Source organism: Alosa sapidissima, chromosome 7 (assembly GCF_018492685.1).
Source record: "Alosa sapidissima isolate fAloSap1 chromosome 7, fAloSap1.pri, whole genome shotgun sequence".
In the NCBI taxonomy this organism is placed as follows: Eukaryota; Metazoa; Chordata; class Actinopteri; order Clupeiformes; family Clupeidae; genus Alosa; species Alosa sapidissima.
This window is the reverse complement of record NC_055963.1, coordinates 22,039,604-22,059,033: the sequence shown is the minus strand read 5'-3', so window position 1 is coordinate 22,059,033 and position 19,430 is coordinate 22,039,604. Positions and strand designations below refer to the sequence as shown.

General features: G+C 44.0%; 1 protein-coding gene across 3 annotated transcripts in view; it reads right to left on the bottom strand.

Annotated features, from left to right (window-relative positions):
- cpne5a (copine Va) overlaps positions 1 to 19,430 on the bottom strand; it is a 97,969-nt gene that overhangs the window by 15,569 nt on the left and 62,970 nt on the right. For all 3 annotated transcript variants that reach the window (XM_042098829.1, XM_042098830.1, XM_042098831.1), the window contains 6 exons: positions 17,646 to 17,749; positions 16,998 to 17,102; positions 10,913 to 10,954; positions 10,676 to 10,751; positions 8,533 to 8,586; positions 8,008 to 8,069 (listed from right to left, as the gene is read on the bottom strand). In XM_042098829.1, the coding sequence (XP_041954763.1) occupies positions 8,008 to 8,069; positions 8,533 to 8,586; positions 10,676 to 10,751; positions 10,913 to 10,954; positions 16,998 to 17,102; positions 17,646 to 17,749 (443 nt within the window). The remainder of the gene's footprint in view (positions 1 to 8,007; positions 8,070 to 8,532; positions 8,587 to 10,675; positions 10,752 to 10,912; positions 10,955 to 16,997; positions 17,103 to 17,645; positions 17,750 to 19,430) is intronic.

The window sequence follows — 19,430 nt, the reverse complement described above, 5'->3', positions numbered from 1 at the left end:
ACAGCCCTTGACTGGCACAACCACTTAACCACCTAACCGAAGAAGCCAGACCCAGCCATATCCCACAGCCCACAACAACATCAACCACCTAACCACGTAACCACAGAAGCCATATCCAACAGCCCACAACAACATCAACCACCTAACCACATAACCACAGAAGCCATATCCCACAGTCCACAACAACATCAACCTCGTCCACATCCACACCACTCCACACCACATCCCCCAAGATCACAACCACTGTCATCTATATTCTCTTCCTTATCCATCTCTTCCTGCCTCTACTTTCTTTTTCTGCCCCCCCCCCCCCCCCACACACACACACTCAATTTGATTCAATTAAATTAAATTCAATGAGATGTATTGGCACAACTAAGTTTTACAATGTTGCCAAAGCAGTAATGGAGAAAATTACATCAAGAGAAGAAAATAATTAGCATTTAATAGTAATAATAACTCGCTCCCTTCCCCCTCCCTCTTTCTCTCCCCCCCGCCCTCTCTCCCCTCTCTCCCCTCTCTGCCAATAATACCTGAACTGATTGATTCTGTCCCTTCCTCTTCCTCATTCTCACTCTCATATCCATGACTCCCATTCTCTTTCCTTTCCATTATCATTCTCAGTCTGTATTCCATGCATACAGTGCATCGTCTTTTACGATCATCTCTCTCTCTTTCTCTCTCTCCCTCTTTTAAGTCCTTTCACTGACACTCCCCCTATTGACTGGGAAGCATCGGAGCTTTTCCTTGATGGACAAAGGTGCCCTTCGCGCCTGAGGGTGATTTGGTCTTAAGTCTCTCCTGCTAAATGATGCAGAACAGGCTCCCACACACTGCACAGGCCAATGGGCTGCTACACAGGTGATTCCAATTCCTGACACACACACACACACACACACACACACACACACATACTGGGAGGAAGACAAAAAGACAGAAACACATACTGTAGATAGATAGATAAATAGATAGATAGATAGATAGATAGATAGATAGATAGATAAATAGATAGATAGATAGATACTTTATTGATCCCCAAGGGGAAATTCAAGATGCGCACACACACACACACACACACACACACACATAGACAGACACACTCATACTGAGACAGAGAGAAGGACAGAGAGAGAGAGAGGACAGGTATTCATTAATTTCCTCACATACACACACTACATGTACAGATCCTCAAGCATGTACATGCAATACATAAACACACTGCAAAGCAGTACCCTGAGTATGGCACAGCACGGGAATCACTATTCCTGCTTAATTAGCAAGTCAGTGATGACACAAACAGTGGCCCAGACACTGACAGCAGAGAGGCATGAGGTGAATGGCAAAGCCAAGTGGACAGGCTCATATGGAAATGTCCACTGAAGGCATGCAGGCGGCGTGGCAAATCATCCGCTAAGCGGCCAGTCAGGCCAGCCTTGACCCGGCGCACAAATCACTGTGAATCCACAACATGAATATCAATCAGAGCCACCAGTCACAGCCCATACATACACACACACTGTACAGTACATGCACACACACGCACGTGCACACACACACACACACACACACACACACACACACACACACACACACACACACACGCGCACATGCACGCACATACAGAAGCCAAATGAAGGTCAGAGAACATTAAAGTACAATAAAAATCCCTTTCAAGAATTGAAATCTGTCAGAACAAAGCCTAAAAACAGCCCCTGGTCATGTAGTGATTTTATCGAGTGTGGAGGGAACTCGTGGTGGTACACACACACACACACACACACACACACACACACACACACACACACACACACACACACACACACTGCGCTCCCTCTCTCTCTGTCTAAAGGCTTTCTGTGTCCCATTCAGGCTCATTCATTCACTGGCTCGCAAGCCTGACTTATGGGATGTAATCCATGTGTATGTACACAGCGAGCCTTGCGTGCGGTCCATAATTACATTGCTCTGGTGTGCGCTATACATCGTGTCAGCCGGCCACTTCACACGTCTTTAAACAAACCTCACTCTCTCTGTCGTACGTCACGCTTTATTCATGAGCCCACTCTCTGTGCCGACAAGAGCTGGATAAAATACTCTGTTCTCTCATTCTCTCTCTCTCTCGCTCTGTCTCTCTCTCTCTTTTTTTATGTCACTCCATCCTTCTCCTTGTGGTCTCCTCTACCCTTCTCTTTCCCTCCGTCCCATTCTGTCCTTAACTGTTTCTCTCTCTGCACCGCTCCCTTTCCCCTCTTCCTCTTCTCATCACCCTTTCTCCATCTCTCCTTCTCTCACTCTCTCTCCATCTCTCCTTCTCTCACTCTCTGTCCACCTTTCCCTTTGTTTCACTGTGAGGGACACAGACCAAGGAAATGGGTCATTAATTAACAAGCTTGCACATCAGTAATGTTCATTCATCCTTTACATCATCATTGTTCTCTTTCCCTCTCTCTCTCTGCCTGTGTTGCTTTCTCTCTCTCTTTCTCCCTCCCTCTCCCATTCCTATACTTAGCCATCAAATCTCAGTTTTTATTGCTGATCCTAGCTCATGGTTGTTGGATTTAGAATGTTAGAGAGGGTTAGGCTACATGACAGACAGAGAATTAAACACTGAAAGCTGTTATGAATGGGTGCAATGTCATTGAGAGACTTGTGGGTACTTTAGCTCTCCTGTTATCTCATATGATAAAGTGCCTAGTGGTTGAGAATGGTATAAAGTGGCAATCATCCATCTTTTTCTCAAGGTATGGGGGCTGCCTATCAATCAGCGGGAAAGACATTTGTGACTGCTTGTTCTTTTTCCTCGTCCGTTTCTCTCACAGTCTGTCTTTCTTTCGCACTCTGTAACGCATTCTCTCTCTATCTCTCTGTCACACAAATGCCATGAATCATATCCAATAGCTGTTGTCAATTTAATGCATTCTAAGACAATAAAAAATGTGTTTTTCTTTCCTTACAAAAAAAACTGCATATTAAAAACCCATCATATTGTTTTACTTTTATCGCTTTGTTATTACTTTGAGTTGAGGCCATTTAGCTGCACTGTTATATTTGTTAATAATTGTTAGGACTCACTGCTGATATTGTTTTCATTAATTATATCTACGCACAGGTGCTTTGTGTGTGTGCACCTGTGTTTTTCCGTTATTGTTTTTATTTTAAGTACAGTTGTCTTGAGAGGAATTAACTTAAAATAAGCTGCAAAAAGAATCCATTTCAGTATGCCATATATATAAAAGAATGAATATTTAGAAATAGTGCTCATATATTGAGATTACTCCAGGCTGTTTTTGTTTTAAGATGTAATAAAACATCATATGGGGCCCATTGAAAGGGGCTTACATTTTAAAATATCCTCCAGAAATAACACTTCAGAACAGTACATGACTTTTCTGAATTGTCGTTTCCGATGGAAACTTTAAAGTAGAGGGGAATCTACAATGACCTGCCGTATCATCACTGGTAAAATGAAAGGGCAATCCTTCAAGCTGTCATACCACAGGAGAGTGCCCCGCAGGAAAGAGGTCTGCACATGTGGATCAAGCTGACAGACAGGTGCTGACAGACTACAACCTAGAAACCAGACAACCAGACAACCCAGTAACCACATTCCACCACACCAGAGCCATAGAGACATCTATGACACGGCTCTGCTCCATACAAGAGTGGGGAAAGCTGGGCAGACACTGTAATGTCTCTCCGTCACATACGACATGGCAACTCATGTTTCAATCCACCACACTACATGTTCGAACTGCTGACACTGAAAGACTGCATACAAAAATCTCTGACTTGCCAGAAATCCAAACCAACCAATCCACAGCTGGAACACTGACACTGATTGTCTTCCAATCAGGCGTCAAGAGCTTGCTAAAAATGCATGACAAATCAGACGGTGTGTTGGGTCCAACTAAATAGTCAAAATAGCACAGTGTCTGCTCAGCTTAACTTTTCCATTCCACACTATGGAAGAATGAACAGTACTGAATGATTAAGAGATAATGATTGTGAACATCGTCTGTCTTTGTTCCTATCATTTCTTCACACCTACACCTACACATCAGGAGGAACAGACTCCAGAACAGCACAACTCATCCACAACGGCTTTTGAGCAGTACACTGGGTTGAATATATCATGGCATCATATATACAGTACTATATACACACACCCATTGGCCTGTGCAGTGTGTGGGAGCCTGTTCTGCATCATTTAGCAGGAGAGACTTAAGACCAAGGACCACTTAACTAATAAAAAGAAACTCACGGACCACTTAGCTAAAGATTAGACCTACTTCAACAGTACACAATAGGCCTACTCACTGAACCACTACCTTGCTTATTGTCTTTGCACCTTGCTTATTGTGTCAGAAGATTAATATGATTTAAACTGGCATATCTTACATAGGCAGTGTTGCAGAACTGTTTAGATTTACATACAAGTTGGTTCAATATGGCAAACAACTCATCTATATTATATTTTACCACATCTGCCCGCGGACCACTTGGGATAGCTTGCGGACCACCAGTGGTCCCCGGACCACACTTTGAGTAACACTGGTCTAAGGCATCGTTTCCCAACCTTGGGGTCGGGACCCCATGTGGGGTCACCTGAAATTGAAATGGGGTCGGCTGAGATATTGGGTATCTTACAATTCATCAGTACATTACATAAAAATATATATACATTACATAAAAAATATGAAAACCCCCATGATATCCAAGTTAAGTTACTACCGGTAGTCAGATCCTTCATTGCAATCTAGCTATGTAAAAATAAACTTAGACACCCCACATGAGATCATCACAGGTAATAATGCTTGATCAACGTTCCAAACAAAGTAGCAAAACAACCAGGCGAGTTAGTCAAACAAACCAATTAGCTTGTTAGGACATTTGGGGAGATATATCACCCTCAACTGGATGTTACAGCAGAAGCCAGGCTGGCCACAGGTCTGTGTGGAAGAAGAAAAATGTCCAGCATCTCGTTCGCCCCGCACATGGAGGGATTGGTTAAAAATAAATAGCTTGACAGGTAAAATTTCTCAAAGAAAAGCTATTCACTCTTTGCCAGCAAAAATGGCAGTGTGCTGAACACCTCATAGAAAAATGCAGAATGAAGGGCATGATCGTGTGTGTGTGTGTGTGTGTGTTTCGAGGGTTGACATACATCTTCAAAAATATTCTACTGCACTGCAATGTGATGGGCAGAGCAATTTGTGATGGTGAAGGAGTGTGCTTTCTTGATTGATTCAAATTCATGTTTGAAGAGAAGAAAAGTGATTCTGCTACCTGTTTGACACAAAGTGCTCTCAGGTGGAGAGTGAAGAGAACAAAAGAGAGGGGGAAAAAACACACCTAAAAGCTTTGAGTGGTCGAAGGTGTTTTTTTTTCAGGGCTTTGAATAAAAAAGAAAGATCTAGAAAAGAAAAGCGAGACACGTGAAATGCCATAATAGCTGGTTACAAATGTCAGAGCTTGTCCAGGTCGGCTTTATTGAGAGTGTTACAGATCGTAGCCCTTTGGGAGGGAAAGGTCAGTCTTTTGTCAGGCTGAATACGGAAGGAGGAATCAAGAGTTCAACAGCTATAACTCACACTAATAGACAACAGCAGTTGTGTTAGCTTTCCACGCACACCTCAATATCCTTTTTGTCAGGACATGATTAGGTGTACTTTTTGCCTGCGCTCTACACTCAAAGTAAATTAGTCACGGAAAGTGTTTGCCAAAAATAAAGGAAAATTTGAAAAGAAAGAGCTGTGACATTCAATAAAGCATAGGCAAAGCAAACTGAACCACATTAATCTTTAATATCTACAGCGATGTACAGTATCTTAAATTTCCCTCCTCTCACTTTAAAAAAATGACTGTACTGGGTATAGCCTAAACTGAGTCCAAGAAAGCTTCACCCACCATACGTAAAGGCTGCAGACAACTCAATTAACTATGGAGTCAATTTATCATTACTATTATAGTACAGATAAAGATATAGATTTATAATAAAGTAGTTTGTTTGTTTACTCAAATCAGGATGCAATGCAATGTAACGTGACAACATACCATGAGCATGCAGATATTAAAACTCAAAGGTGTAATGTAGATTGATGATCTACCAAAACTATACTTCCTGTTTTCCACATTTTTGTTTGTTTCCACTGCTGTTTCCTGTATGTTATAATGTCATTTCCTGCCAGGACTTAATGTGAGCTACACACTGGTCTTGCCAATCATATCTATGAGTCTGTTTCCACTCCCTTGGTTGTCCCTGCACCAAGTTGAAGCCATATCAGAGTGTTTTCTATCCCTGAGCTTACCAACTCACCACTGACAGAGATATAAACATGATTATACCCAAAGCCTGTTATCATGGGCATGAACACAGATCCAATTATGGCGCCAACCCACTCTATGTCAGAAACACAAGTAACTAATGACTGAACATTTAACATTAGCATAACATTAGCAAAAACATGGCCCTCTAGAGATATGATGAAGCTCATAACTTTGCTACAGTATAACCTATGGCACATGTTTATAAGTTGGCAAGACACCATAGATAATGAGGTCTGACATAAATGTATGGCAATATAACATTGCCATTAGAAGCAGTACATCTACATAAACATACACACAAAACCTATGATTGTGCTTGAATTGTGCAGTGTAATATTTGTGACACAACTAGATGTACCGCAGAGCGGTACAAAATATGACCGCCGCCCAGTCCAGCACATTTTTTCCACAAAAATAAATCCCGCTGAAAGACCTATATGATTCTAACTGTCTCACTAAATTGCATTATCCACACTCAATTCTCACTGGTATCTGCTAGACAACAAGTACCAAAACATGATTAGTTCATAGATTTCACATGTAAAATTCATTTTATACAACCCCACCCCCATCGTGCCTGTTTATAATTCTGAGAAATTATTGAATTGTGTGCATGTGTGCGTGCACACGTTTATGTTTATGTGTGTGTGTGTGTGTGTGTGTGTGTGTGTGTGTGTGCGTGCTTGTGTGTTTGTCTGCGAATGTGTGTTTGTGCATGTGCATGCATGCGTACATGTCTTCTGTGTGAGTATGTGTCATACGTATGATTACTGTGAATGTATGTGTGTGCGTGTGTATCTGTTTATGCACACTGTGTGCACATGGAATGGGTTAACATGACCCCTGGAGGCAAACATACAGAAAAAATTGGTCATCCTAGGCCCTACGGTTGTCAAGATATTCACAGAAAAATGTGTCTGCCCTACCCTCCTTTTGGGGGGTCCAGTCCAGCGGGGGGGCTACAGATCAAAACGAAAAACTATGGTTCCATGCTATCCATGTGGGGTTACATGCCCACCAAGTTTCGTGTACCCTGGTCTTTCAGTGTCCCGGGAATCCTTGACGGAAATTTGGACATGCGAAAAAGAAAAAAAAAAAAATCTGACTAAACCTATATGACCGCCGCTTCGCTGCGCGGCGGTCATAATAATATTAATCTCATGATAGAGCATTCAAGCAAACAGCTACAGAAGATCATGAAGAAAGTACTTCCTCCACAGCTGGGTAAGCTAGTAGTTAGTCCATTGCTCTTGCCATCTGCTACCATGTGTGTTGTTTCTCAAAGATTTCCATTTGCTGATAAGACCCTGCACCGCGAGGGCTACCCACTAATCAATATCTCCCAGGTTCACACCACCCACCCTGTGGGGCCATGCCAAACACACCTCTTCTGGGGCTGCTCAACTCTACACACTCGAAGCACATACAACTTCCCAGGGTGCCTTCGTTCCTGCCTGCCTGCCACAACGAGCTGTGAGCCCCCATCCTGGTTCATTTACGCTTGTCTGCCTGTCTGTTTTAGCGCTCCCAGCACTGCTGCTCCTGTTGCTTCTGATCTCCCACTCATTTACTAACAACAACAACAACAACAACAACAACACCAACAACAACACGAGAGAATCACCTGCTATCTTTGTGTACATGTACTAGTTAGCGGTTTGCGTGGACAGCTTCACTCACCCTGCCTTGATGTAGTCCAGGAACGTGTGTTCAGACTCCACAGAGAAAGCCAACAGGGTCACCTGGAGGACGACAACACTGGTTTTAAACAACTGAAATCTGTCTTATTGGTGAAATTGAAAGGGAAAGCCATCACTCTGGCACAGTTTAACAGTGCAGCCATGTGTAAGCAATACTGGGACTGGGTGGGCTCTTGTGGCTGCATTGATATTTTAATCACATAGGCAGCGTCTCGTTGTGTGTGTGTAAGGGGAGCAGAGGTGATGAATTGCTTCACTGGGGCCTTAATTAGATTCTTAAATCGTTTGTTTTGTAGGGAAGGCTGCTAACGCTAACTCCTTTAAAATGGAGAGCAACATAGCAGAGTTTTTGTGTAGGGCATCCGTCATGGCCGCCTAGAGACAGCCCATAAATAAAAACACTAATAAAGCACTGCGGAGTGTGTGTGTGTGTGTGTGTGTGTGTGTGTGTGTGTGTGTGTATGGTCTGCTGTATCCGTGAGGGGGAGTTGCGTGAAGGACTCACCGTCCCTGAGTTGATGTAGCGTCGCTTTTTGATCTTCTTTTTGGCATTGACCACCTTGGGCGAAAAAAACAGACAGACGTCAAATGTGACATCGCACAGCAACCAGCAGTCAACTGCAACTAATATCTGGTATCTTTCCTTTCCTTTAATTTTCTCCACCCAAGCACATGGTCAGACACCTATACTGCGTACTCAATGGCTCATACACACTTCAAAACCACAGGACTCCTGAGCAGTACAACTGGCTACACTATTTCATGTTGGCAGAATACAAGAATAACAAAGAACAAACAGAAAATAAAAATACATCAGTGTTAGAAAGAACACATCACAGTGTCACTTTGCACGTTTAACTGAGCATATGGAGCAGCATTGTGAAGATTTAACTTTCAGTTGTTTTCTAACACAACACTGATATCACATTTTTTTTGCAACTAAACTTTAACTTTAGCTTTAACTTGTTCAAAGGATGTGTTGAGGAGGAAAAGTAGGAGAGTAAAAGTCTCTGGATACTCCTACATAGCTAGTTGCACATTGGCAACGAAACCTGTGCAAACTGTCAGCTGATAGTCTTTTGATTGGTCCGCTGGGCCTGAGCAGGAGGGGAGGTGGGAGACAGTGTTGCCTGGCATATTGTTCAGCAGAAGGCCGTGTTCCCACACAACCGGCACACTCAGTCTCTCTAAGCCTCACACAGCACAGATGGGCTACGGGAGAGACCACTGGAGAGCCACAGGCAGGGTTCGTGCCGGACGGGGGCCGGATCAGGGCCAGATGGGGCCGTGGGCAGTGCTGAAATATGTTGCTTTTTAACTGGCCTGCGCACCTTAGGCCCAGACCCTCTTGTCACACTGCTGTGAATGTCACGCACTACTGAGGAAGAGGTAAGTCTCTTATCCCAAGACCCAGTGTGTGTGTGTGTGTGTGTGTGTGTGTGTTGTGTGTCTAAATGGGTTTGAGTGTGTCTAAGTGTCTGAGAGAGATTGTGTGTGTGTGTGTGTGCATGTGTGTACGGCTGTGTATTTGTGAAAACACAAGCCAGCATGAGTGAAATGCAAAAACCTACAGTATGTAAAATGCAAAAGAACACAAGCACGTATTCTGCCATATGGGACTGTGCCTTTTGGAACAAAAATACCACTCTGAGAGAAGTACTCATTTCAAAGACAAAAACAACATGAAACCAATACTGAACAAGCCAAATAGCAACAAAAGCCCCACAACTTTTGAGAATGTTTCACTGGCTCACTAAACGTACCCCAAAACCTACAGTAAAATCTGCTCTGACAGTCACGCAATGCAGACAACTGGCTGGCCAGACTGCTGGTTTCCACAGCAACAGAGTTGATTGAGTGGTCCGTCCTTGCGAAGGTTAACTAATGCAGCTGGCTCTGTGGTGTCAGCAGAGTGAAAGGGCAGGGTGGAACACCATCGCCCCGCACACAGCCATCTTGGCTCCACCGGACTCCAAAGTGTCTAGTCGCTGATTCAAAAGCTTATCTGAGGCAGCACACTTGTTAATGAGCCGCTCCAACAGGCCTGTCAGAAGACAGCAAGCTGTAACGGGCGAGTTCAGAGCCACCTATATCTTCTACGCTCGGCTGAGCGAGATCAATCTGATCATCCTGTCTTTGTGGAGCGGCCTCATCATTATACTCCCCTATCAGCTCTATACAGAGGTGAGATATTAGCTTCTCTAAACCTAGTGCCGTTCTCTGAGTGCCTCATTTCTGCTTTTTATTCCTGCTTCTCACATTCATATTTAATGAAATATGCAGTGTCGCTGAAGCGCACGGTACATTTTTAAACACTGTGCACCCAGTACAGTCCAGAATCCATGACCTTTGGTGACTCCCTTGGCGCTTTGCCCTATCAGGAGCCCCAGAAGACCTGTACACTCAGCGGCCTTTGACCTCAAAAATGCTGGCTGCAAATCCCTCCAAAAATAAGAGTGCTATAAAAAGATGGATGGAGTATGCATCATGGCTCTTCTTGATGTATATTGACAGTGATATGGTGAATTGGCTCTACCTCTCTCACACAAACACTAGTCTCTCTTGCTCTCTCTCACACACACACATACACACACACACACACACACACAAGCGCACACACACTATCCATCCCCCCAACTGTGACTCACCTCATAGACATTGAATTGGCTCTGTCCGCGCGAGAGCTCTCTGAAGCTGGTGGTGAACTCCCCAATAAAGTCGTGGCTGGATCATGATAGGGACACAGGAGTGGGCAGTGACACAGATCCATATCAGCCATCAAAACACAGTGTAATCTATATTCACTGACAGCTGACATCCAATGTAATGCGTATTGATTCCATAGGCTCTCGGTGTGTGTGTGTGTGTGTGTCATTTAATCCTACCTGCCATCTCTATCCCAGTCATACACTTCAATCTTGATAGACCTGTGGAAAACATACACACACACACAGAGAGAGAGAGAGAGAGAGGTTAGTCTAAAAAGCACAGACATCCTCCTTATCTTGTCTCTATTCCTCATGGAGAGGCATATATCACTCTACCAACTCTTGCTATCAGTTAGATGTGACTTTCAAAGTCAAGTCCTCAACTGAGTCAAGCTTGCACTGCATATTGCTCCTCAAAGCAAATCCAACCAATTACATCACATTAGCTCAAGAGCACCGCTTGAATTAAGCAGACATCAAGTAGCATATGTGTGTATTTGCGTATATCATGTGTTTGTGTGTGTGTGTGTGTGTGTGTGTGTGTGTGTGTGTGTGTGTGTGTGTGTGTGTGTGTGTGTGTGTGTGTGTGTGTCTGAATGGGTTTGAGTGTGTCTAAGTGTCTGAGAGAGATTGTGTGTGTGTGTGTGTGTGTGTGTGTGTATGTGTGTGTGTCTATGAGTACGCTGTAGGCTACGTGTGTTTGGGAGCGCCCATGAGAGTGAAGCAAAGTTTGTGGAGAATCACCACATCATTTTTTTTAAACACTAATTAAATTTGAGTCACTGAATAAATGCCAACTCATGGAGTGAACTCTCTCTTCGACTTCAACTAATGTGATCAATCACACACAGCCACTGTCAAGTCAAGTCGGCTTTATTGTCAATTTCTTTACATGCACTGGTCATACAAAGAATTGAAATTTCGTTTCTTAGTTTCCCATGCAGACATAGAAGACATACTTTAAATACAGACATAGACATACTTTAGACATAGACATAGCCATAGCCATAGCCACAGACAATAAAAAATAAAAATATACAGACATACCACATACAGACATTAAAGTGCGAGACTGAAATATAGAACATATATCAAAATATAGAAATATAGAACATATATAAAAAAATAGAGGTAGTTGTGTTGTATATTTACATAGTCCTAGCGTAACCTTCTGACAGAGTAGTAGTAGCAGCAGCATTGTGGCAGAGTGATAAATAACATTGATAACATTTACTGTACATGAAGTTTAAACTTGTGCTTCTGTGTACTGTATATTTACATTGATATGCAGTCATTTCAAGTATATCAGGCTTGATATGAATCAGCAACACGTTAGGCTGCGCAGTCACAGTGCAGTTCCACAGGGCGGTCCTGGGGTGGTGTTGGGGGGGGGGGGGGGGGGTTAGAGTAGACAGGATCCTAGGGTCCTAGGTTCCTGGCTGGCTGGTGGGTGGGGGGGGGGGCTGTCAGTGATGGGAGAGTGGGTAGAGTGTTCAGCATCCTGATTGCTTGGTGGATGAAGCTACTTGCAAGTCTGGTGGTGCGGGAGCGGAGGCTCCTGTACCTCTTTCCAGAGGGCAGGAGGCTGAACAGTTCGTGTGCAGGGTGGGTTGTGTCCTTGACAATCATTAGTGCTTTGCGGGTGAGGCTGGTGGTGTAAATGTCCTGCAGGGAGGGGAGTGGTGCTCCAATGATCCTCTTAGCTGTGTTAACAATGCGCTGGAGGGTCTTCCTGTTCTGATCTGTGCAGCTTCCGCCCCACACTGTGATGCAGCTGGACACGATGCTCTCGATGGTCCCTCTGTAGAATGTGGTCATGACGGGAGGCGTGGCACTTGCCTTCTTCAATTTGCGCAAGAAGTAGAGGCGCTACTGGGCTTTCTTCGCCAGTGATGCTGTGTTGGTGGTCCAGAAGAGGTAATCGCTGATGTGCACCCCCAGGAATTTTGTGCTGCTCACTCTCTCCACAGCATCTCCGTCGATGGACAGTGGTGGCAGTTGTTTGTGGCCTCTCTGAAAGTTGACAACAATCTCCTTGGTCTTGCTGACATTCAGCAGGAGGTTGTTGTCTTTGCACCATTTAGCCAGCAGGTCTACTTCTTCTCTGTAGTGAGCCTCATCGCCCTTAGTGATGAGGCCCACCAGTGTTGTGTCGTCCGCAAACTTCACCAGATGGTTGGAGCTGTGAGTGGTTGTACAGTCATGTGTTAGCAGTGTGAAGAGCAGGGGGCTGAGCACACACCCTTGCGGGGCCCCCGTGCTCAGGGTCAGAGTGCTTGAGGTGTTGTTCCCGACACGTACTGCTTGTGGTCTCTGCAACAGGAAGTCCAGCAGCCAGTTGCAGAGGGAGGTGCTGAATCCTAGCTTGTCCAGTTTGCTGATGAGTTGTTGTGGTATTATGGTATTGAATGCTGAACTAAAGTCTATGAACAGCATTCTCACATATGAGTCTTTATTGTCCAAGTGGGTGAGGGCTGGATGGAGGGCAGAGCAGATTGCATCCTCCGTGGATCATTTGGCTCGGTATGCAAACTGGAAGGGGTCCAGGGTGGGGGGGTAGGGTGGCTTTGATGTGTGACATGACTAGCCGTTCGAAGCACTTCATGATTATGGGCGTGAGTGCTACAGGACGGTAGTCATTGAAGCATGATGGTGATGATTTCTTTGGCACGGGTATGATGGTGGCAGCTTTGAAAAGTGATGTGGCACTCTTGTAACCTCCTTCATTAAAGACTTAGGCATGGTTACATTTGTAACCTCCTTCATTAAAGACTTAGGCATGGTTACATTTGTAACCTCCTTCATTAAAGACTTAGGCATGGTTACATTTGTAACCTCCTTAATTAAAGACTTAGGCACGGCTGCACGCAAACAAACCCTCTGACCTGAAGAAAGAGAAACGATTTGGGATGAATTCAGCTAATTTGACCCATAATGCCCTTGCCAATCACTCAGGGTTGTTTTAGAAGTAAGATTAGATCAAATGAATCCCGCAAATTATAATTCCTATGAAACCAAGCATAAGCCTCTGGTGCCATGACAACTCTGTGTTTTGATTGGTGACAGCAATGCTGGTGTTGTGTTGCAGTGAAGAGTGTTGGCAGAGCTTTGGTAAACTTTGGGGCAAGTTCTCGTCTGCTAACTGTGTGGATGATAATGAGGAGGAGGAGGAGGAGGAAGAGGGGGAAGAGCAGAGGGAAGCAGTGCTTCAGTCATGCTCCCAAAATAAGAGAGAAAAAGGAAACCCCAAAATAAGCCTTCTCCTCCCCTGAGGGATGCCATGGAGAGGAAGGGGGCGGAGGAGAGAGGAAGGGAGAGAGACTCCGGGTCTCCCGGTTAGCCACTGCTGTTGCTCACAGCCTGGATGCCCCCAGCACTGCTGAGGAGAGACTATGAACAGACAAACAGAAGTGCAAGTAGCACAAGTGACACCCTCAGTACTCAATAAAACAGGTACGTGTGAGAGTCTGAGTATTCTTTGGCTTGTCCATTTATATAAATGGGTGTACATATGAATGTGTGTTTGTGTGAGTCAGTAGAATTGTCAGGATAATTGCTTGTCAGTATAATTGTTTTGCATTTGGATGACAGCCTATGGTTGTCTGTGAGTGTTTGCATTTGTGTGTGTGTGTGTGTGTGTGTGTGTGTGCCTGTGTGTACATTCATGCTTGGCTAAAGAAGGACACTAGATGAAGAGCAGATGATAGTGATGGCTTATTCCCCTGCAAACGCCACCTCTGAACCATACTTTGCTGTTCTATTGGCTGCTCTTCTGTGATTGACGGGTGAGATTGCCATGTTGTGGCTATCTATCTGCTGTTGGCAGAGAAACGCTGTTTTCTCTCCATCTGAGTGATTCCAAACTACTATGCCAATCAAAGGGGGATTTGTTCTGTCCATCTTCACACATCCACAAGACAGAGGACTTGAGAACGTGTCTGTCCATGATCTGGCTTCTCTATGGCAGGACAAGGCCAGAATATGGCCGGAGGTGTGGCCCAGACAGAGATACCCTGTGGTCGTGGAGTGAGAGAAAACTACAAGCGCATCTACATGCAGCACTCAGCTCTTCCAGTCCATTATGATTAAGAGCGTGGGTTAAACCAAAGTCAAGGTGTCTTTGAAGCACAGAGCGGCGCTCAGGAAATGACACTCAGGGCTCTTTTTGAAGAGTCTTTGATAAGAACAATAAAACACTCCTGCAAAAGCACACTCCAGTCTGCTGTACTTGAGGAAAATCATATTCATAAAAGCCATTTACAAACACCAACAGACAAATGGTCTGAGGTATTATGAGGGCGCAGCCGCCACTCTGCATACCAATCACTGACATTACACTTACAGTTTCCATACATCACTGGAGATGTATGTTTTAAAGATGCTATGTAATATTTGTTTAAAGATGCTATGTTATTTTTGTTTAAAACGTCAAAAAAATTACCTAGAAATAGCGACAAAATGTGAAGAAACAACCATTTTACATACCACTCACTCAAACCCCAAAAATATACTACTAGAAGGTAAATACAGTGTAGAGACCATGTGCTTTCTTATACTTTGCTATGTGTTTCTGAGAACATCAGGAAGTCAAAATCATCAGAATAACAAATAGTGGAAAGTAGCCAGCCTCAGTGGACTGATGGTGGGCACACACATACTGTACATTCACACAAGCTCAAAGACATGCATGTACTTTTGACATGGAACTACAGTATACTGTACTCTCATTCCGGCGTAACAATCAAGGAACGTTCCGAACGTACCATGGGCGCAGCAGCACAATGATATCAAGCCGCACCTGAAAATAGTCCCCATAGGCTATAACTTCCAGCAACAAGTTTGAGATTATTACGCCTAAATGAGAGTATAGTTCCATGTCAAATCAGCCTAGAAAATTGGCACATTTCATTTTCCGTTACATTCTTATTCCGTTACCGTTCTTATTACATTTTCTAACTTGAGATTAAATTTGAGATTAAATAGGAAAATTACCTGGAAAATTTGTAGTCAATTTTAAAGGTGATGCTAGCGGGCGAGACGCTAATGGTCTAGTCTGATTGATCTATGCTAGGCTGGAGTTAAAAGTGGCCAGACTCAGAGAATGGCTGGACTCAGAGAACATCTGGTTGAACTGGAGAAAGGTAAAAATCAATTGTTTAACTCGAGGGGAGGTCGAAAATTAGCGTAATTCCCCAAATGGTAGAATATCCCTTTAGATGTAAAGTTGGATGTTGGAAAACCAAAATACCCAGCCTCTATAATAAAGTATTCATAAGTTACTCATAAGTTAAGGTCAACTACAAAATAATAATGTGTTAAGCACCAGACACTCTCAGGTATACTTACCAAAGAAGAGAAGTGTGTTATTTTTTTTAAGAAACTTGACATTTTTTGGGTGGTAAAATTGCAAATACAGTCTAAAAATGTACTAAAACCCCTGCAAATGTTGCACCACCAGACTTGTTTAAACACAACTTCAAAAAAAATGCATTCTATCAATTTTTTAAAGATTATTTTGAAAACACCTTTTTAAAAGCCTTATTTGTCAATGACCAATACACACACAAACACACAAACAACCAGCCAGTCATGTGTCTAGACTAACATTAGCATAAAGACTAACATTTAACATGACACATTCACATGATTGTGTTTTGTGCTCACATACAAATACACTAAATACAAAAAAAACAAAAACAAGCACAATCTCAAACGTATGCCACACACACTGATATGAGTGAAACAGTGGGGACGTCTCTTCAGACGCTGATAAGATGAGAATCACTTCACACACACTGAGTCAGTTAGGGTCTAATCAGCGCTGTGATTGCCATCTCTGCCTAGATCAATAGGTAGCCAACTCCGTTTCTGTCTGCACACTGAAGCATTATAACTGCCCCAGTCAAGTGGATATAGAATAACAGGCCCAAATCGATGGCGTCTAAATTTGCGAAGCACAAACCATTTCAGAACCGATTATGACACCCCCACAAAAAAGTATACAAGGCAATTTAGATAGATAGATAGATACTTTATTGATCCTCAAGGGGAAATTCAAGAAATATTTCATGCAGGAGTCACAGATAAACTCACTTTGTGTATGTGTGTATGTGTGTGTGTGTGTGTGTGTGTGTGTGTGTGTGTGTGTGTGTGTGTCCGTGTGTGTGTGTGTGTGTTTGTGTGCTTGCATGTGTATGTGTGTGTGTATGTACAGTATGTGCATGCGCGTACAGTATGTTGTGTGTGTGTGTGTGTGTTATACCTGTCATAATCTCCATTGCAAAGGGCTCGGACAGGAATTGAGAAGGGCTGCCAAACTGGATTGAGTGTGTTCTTGACCACCTCAGTCTTGTGACAGATGGTAAACCTAAAAAACAGAGCAACACACCAAATCACCTATTTAATTAACACATCACCAACAATGCAACAGTCAGTCATTGCCCATATTGGAGTAGTAACGTTGTGTATATTGGTACCGTCAGGCCCCTGAATCATACTGACTTCACAATGTCCTTCCAGGCAACCTGGATGTAAGATGCACACCTGCCCGGATGATAACAGGGAGTATCCTGACAGCAAGATGTGCATACTAACTCAATTGTTATGCCACACAGCAGGTCCCTACAGTCAGCCCTGCCTGGAGCGGTGCTTCATCACACTAATTGGCACTGTATAATGTTGATGAATGGAGCATCCATGTTAATTGAATGTATATCATACATGTCTATGTGTGTGTTCTGTCTCTCTTTCTCACATTTTTTTCCCTCAGTCTTCCTCTGTGTGTGTGTGTTTGTGTCTGCTTGTGAGTAAGAGTGTCCTCTTGTAAAGACCCCCCGCTGGGAATTTTAGGGAGCAGCATGTGTGACGTGTACACAGCGAGACGTGCTGGGAAAAAAACTGACACACTCACGTCCCGTCCTCATTACTCCTGTAGAAGACCATGAAAGGGTCTGACCTGCCGAAGAAATCCTTCTTATCAAGTTTGTTGGCACAGAACTGCATAGTAGCAAATTCCTGGGGGAGAGACAAATGACAAGAGAGATAGTGATGAAGAGAAACAGAAGAAGTAGAGAAAGAGAGGGAAAGGAAACAGGAGGGTGTTGTAAATCGACCAGGATTATAGCCCACCCTTGGTTGTTTCTCCCTGCTCTCGCTCGCAAGAGAAGGGACAAGTTTGCAATCTAAATAAAAACAAGACACCCTCCGCATCTCAATCGGCAGCAAAGCACAAAACAGAGGCTCCGCTCCAGTTAGTGTTCCCAAGCTCAGGACGAAAGAAAGAGTTACATTAATTTTACCTAGGGCTGTGGATGAGATAGGAATAATGTATAATGTGTGTGTGTGTGTGTGTGTGTGGTGTGTGTGTGTGTGTGTGTGTGTGTGCGTGTGTATGTGTGTGTGTGTGTGTGTGTGTGTGTGTGTGTGTGTGGGGGGGGGGGGGGGGGGGGGGGGGGTTCTGGCACAGAGTATAGGGATAATGAGCACACCAAAAACACTTTCACTCCCCCACAGATGTCTCTACATCCCAAACACATCCTTTACCAACTAACGTGTGTGCGTGTGTGTGTGTGTGTGTGTGTGTTCGTGTGGTGTCTGTATGTGTGTGTGCTTGGTTGGAGGAGAGGAGAATAGGGTGGGTGATAAAACTGCCATTAAGAGCACACTTCGAGCACTGTGGTATTATAATAATTACAGCCATTTATACTGCAGGCCCTCCCTCTGCCTCTTTCATTCTGACACTAACAATCCTCTATGAGATATGTCTGCTAGTTCAGCCCTCATTCCCATTAAAGAGCCATCATGTCAGCTATGGGCCAGCCTTACACAACCACAGTGCTATTATTGTGTGTGTGTGTGTGTGTGTGTGTGTGTGTGTGTGTGTGAAGAGAGCAAGAGAGAACAGTGACCTGGGTGTATGGCACAGGCTGTTGGTGACTCAGTAAACACGGTTCAGTGTCAGAGGATGACACGCGTCCCGGCAGTCCAGCAGTTTTGCTGCATGTTCATTTAGATCTGGACACCTCCCAGCCTCCTCCCTCTTGACCTGTCTGTCAGAATGCCATAGAATGGTGATAGGTGTGTGTATGTGTTGGTTTGTGTGTGTCTTCGAGTGTGTGTGTGTGTGTGTGTGTGTGTATGTGTGCGTACAAGCATAAAAGTGGGGATTTGTGAGGATCATTTTCTCTGCAAATAAATTATGATCTATATGTCTCTGCATCTCTGTACATGTGTGTGCATGTGTGAGTGTATAGTACTGTGTCAAGCCTCCATTCAGCTGGTGATAAGAGATCACACTCTGACAGCTCCTGAGCCAGCCTGGGGATTTGACCATACCGCATAGATCAGTTTTTTGTTTGTTATGAGAGCCATAATGGCAGTTGCTGCCCGAGTGCCTCAAATATGAACAGTGTTGACAGCAACTGCATTGCATCGTAACACTTCAGAGCCAACATGAAGCCATAATGGTCAGTACTGAACTCTCAGGGCATGCAGCACTTTGGGGTTAATTGATCCAGCTTGCCCTTCTGTATCAGACACACACACTACACACACACACATATTCTGCCTTGAGCGCCGCTGGCTGCTAGCCCAATCGGTGTAAGCCCACTGTAAGCATTGAGAAGGATATGATGGCCTTGGCATTGCATCTGTGATGGAAGCAGTATTGATAAGCAGCATGCTAATCGGCACCCCA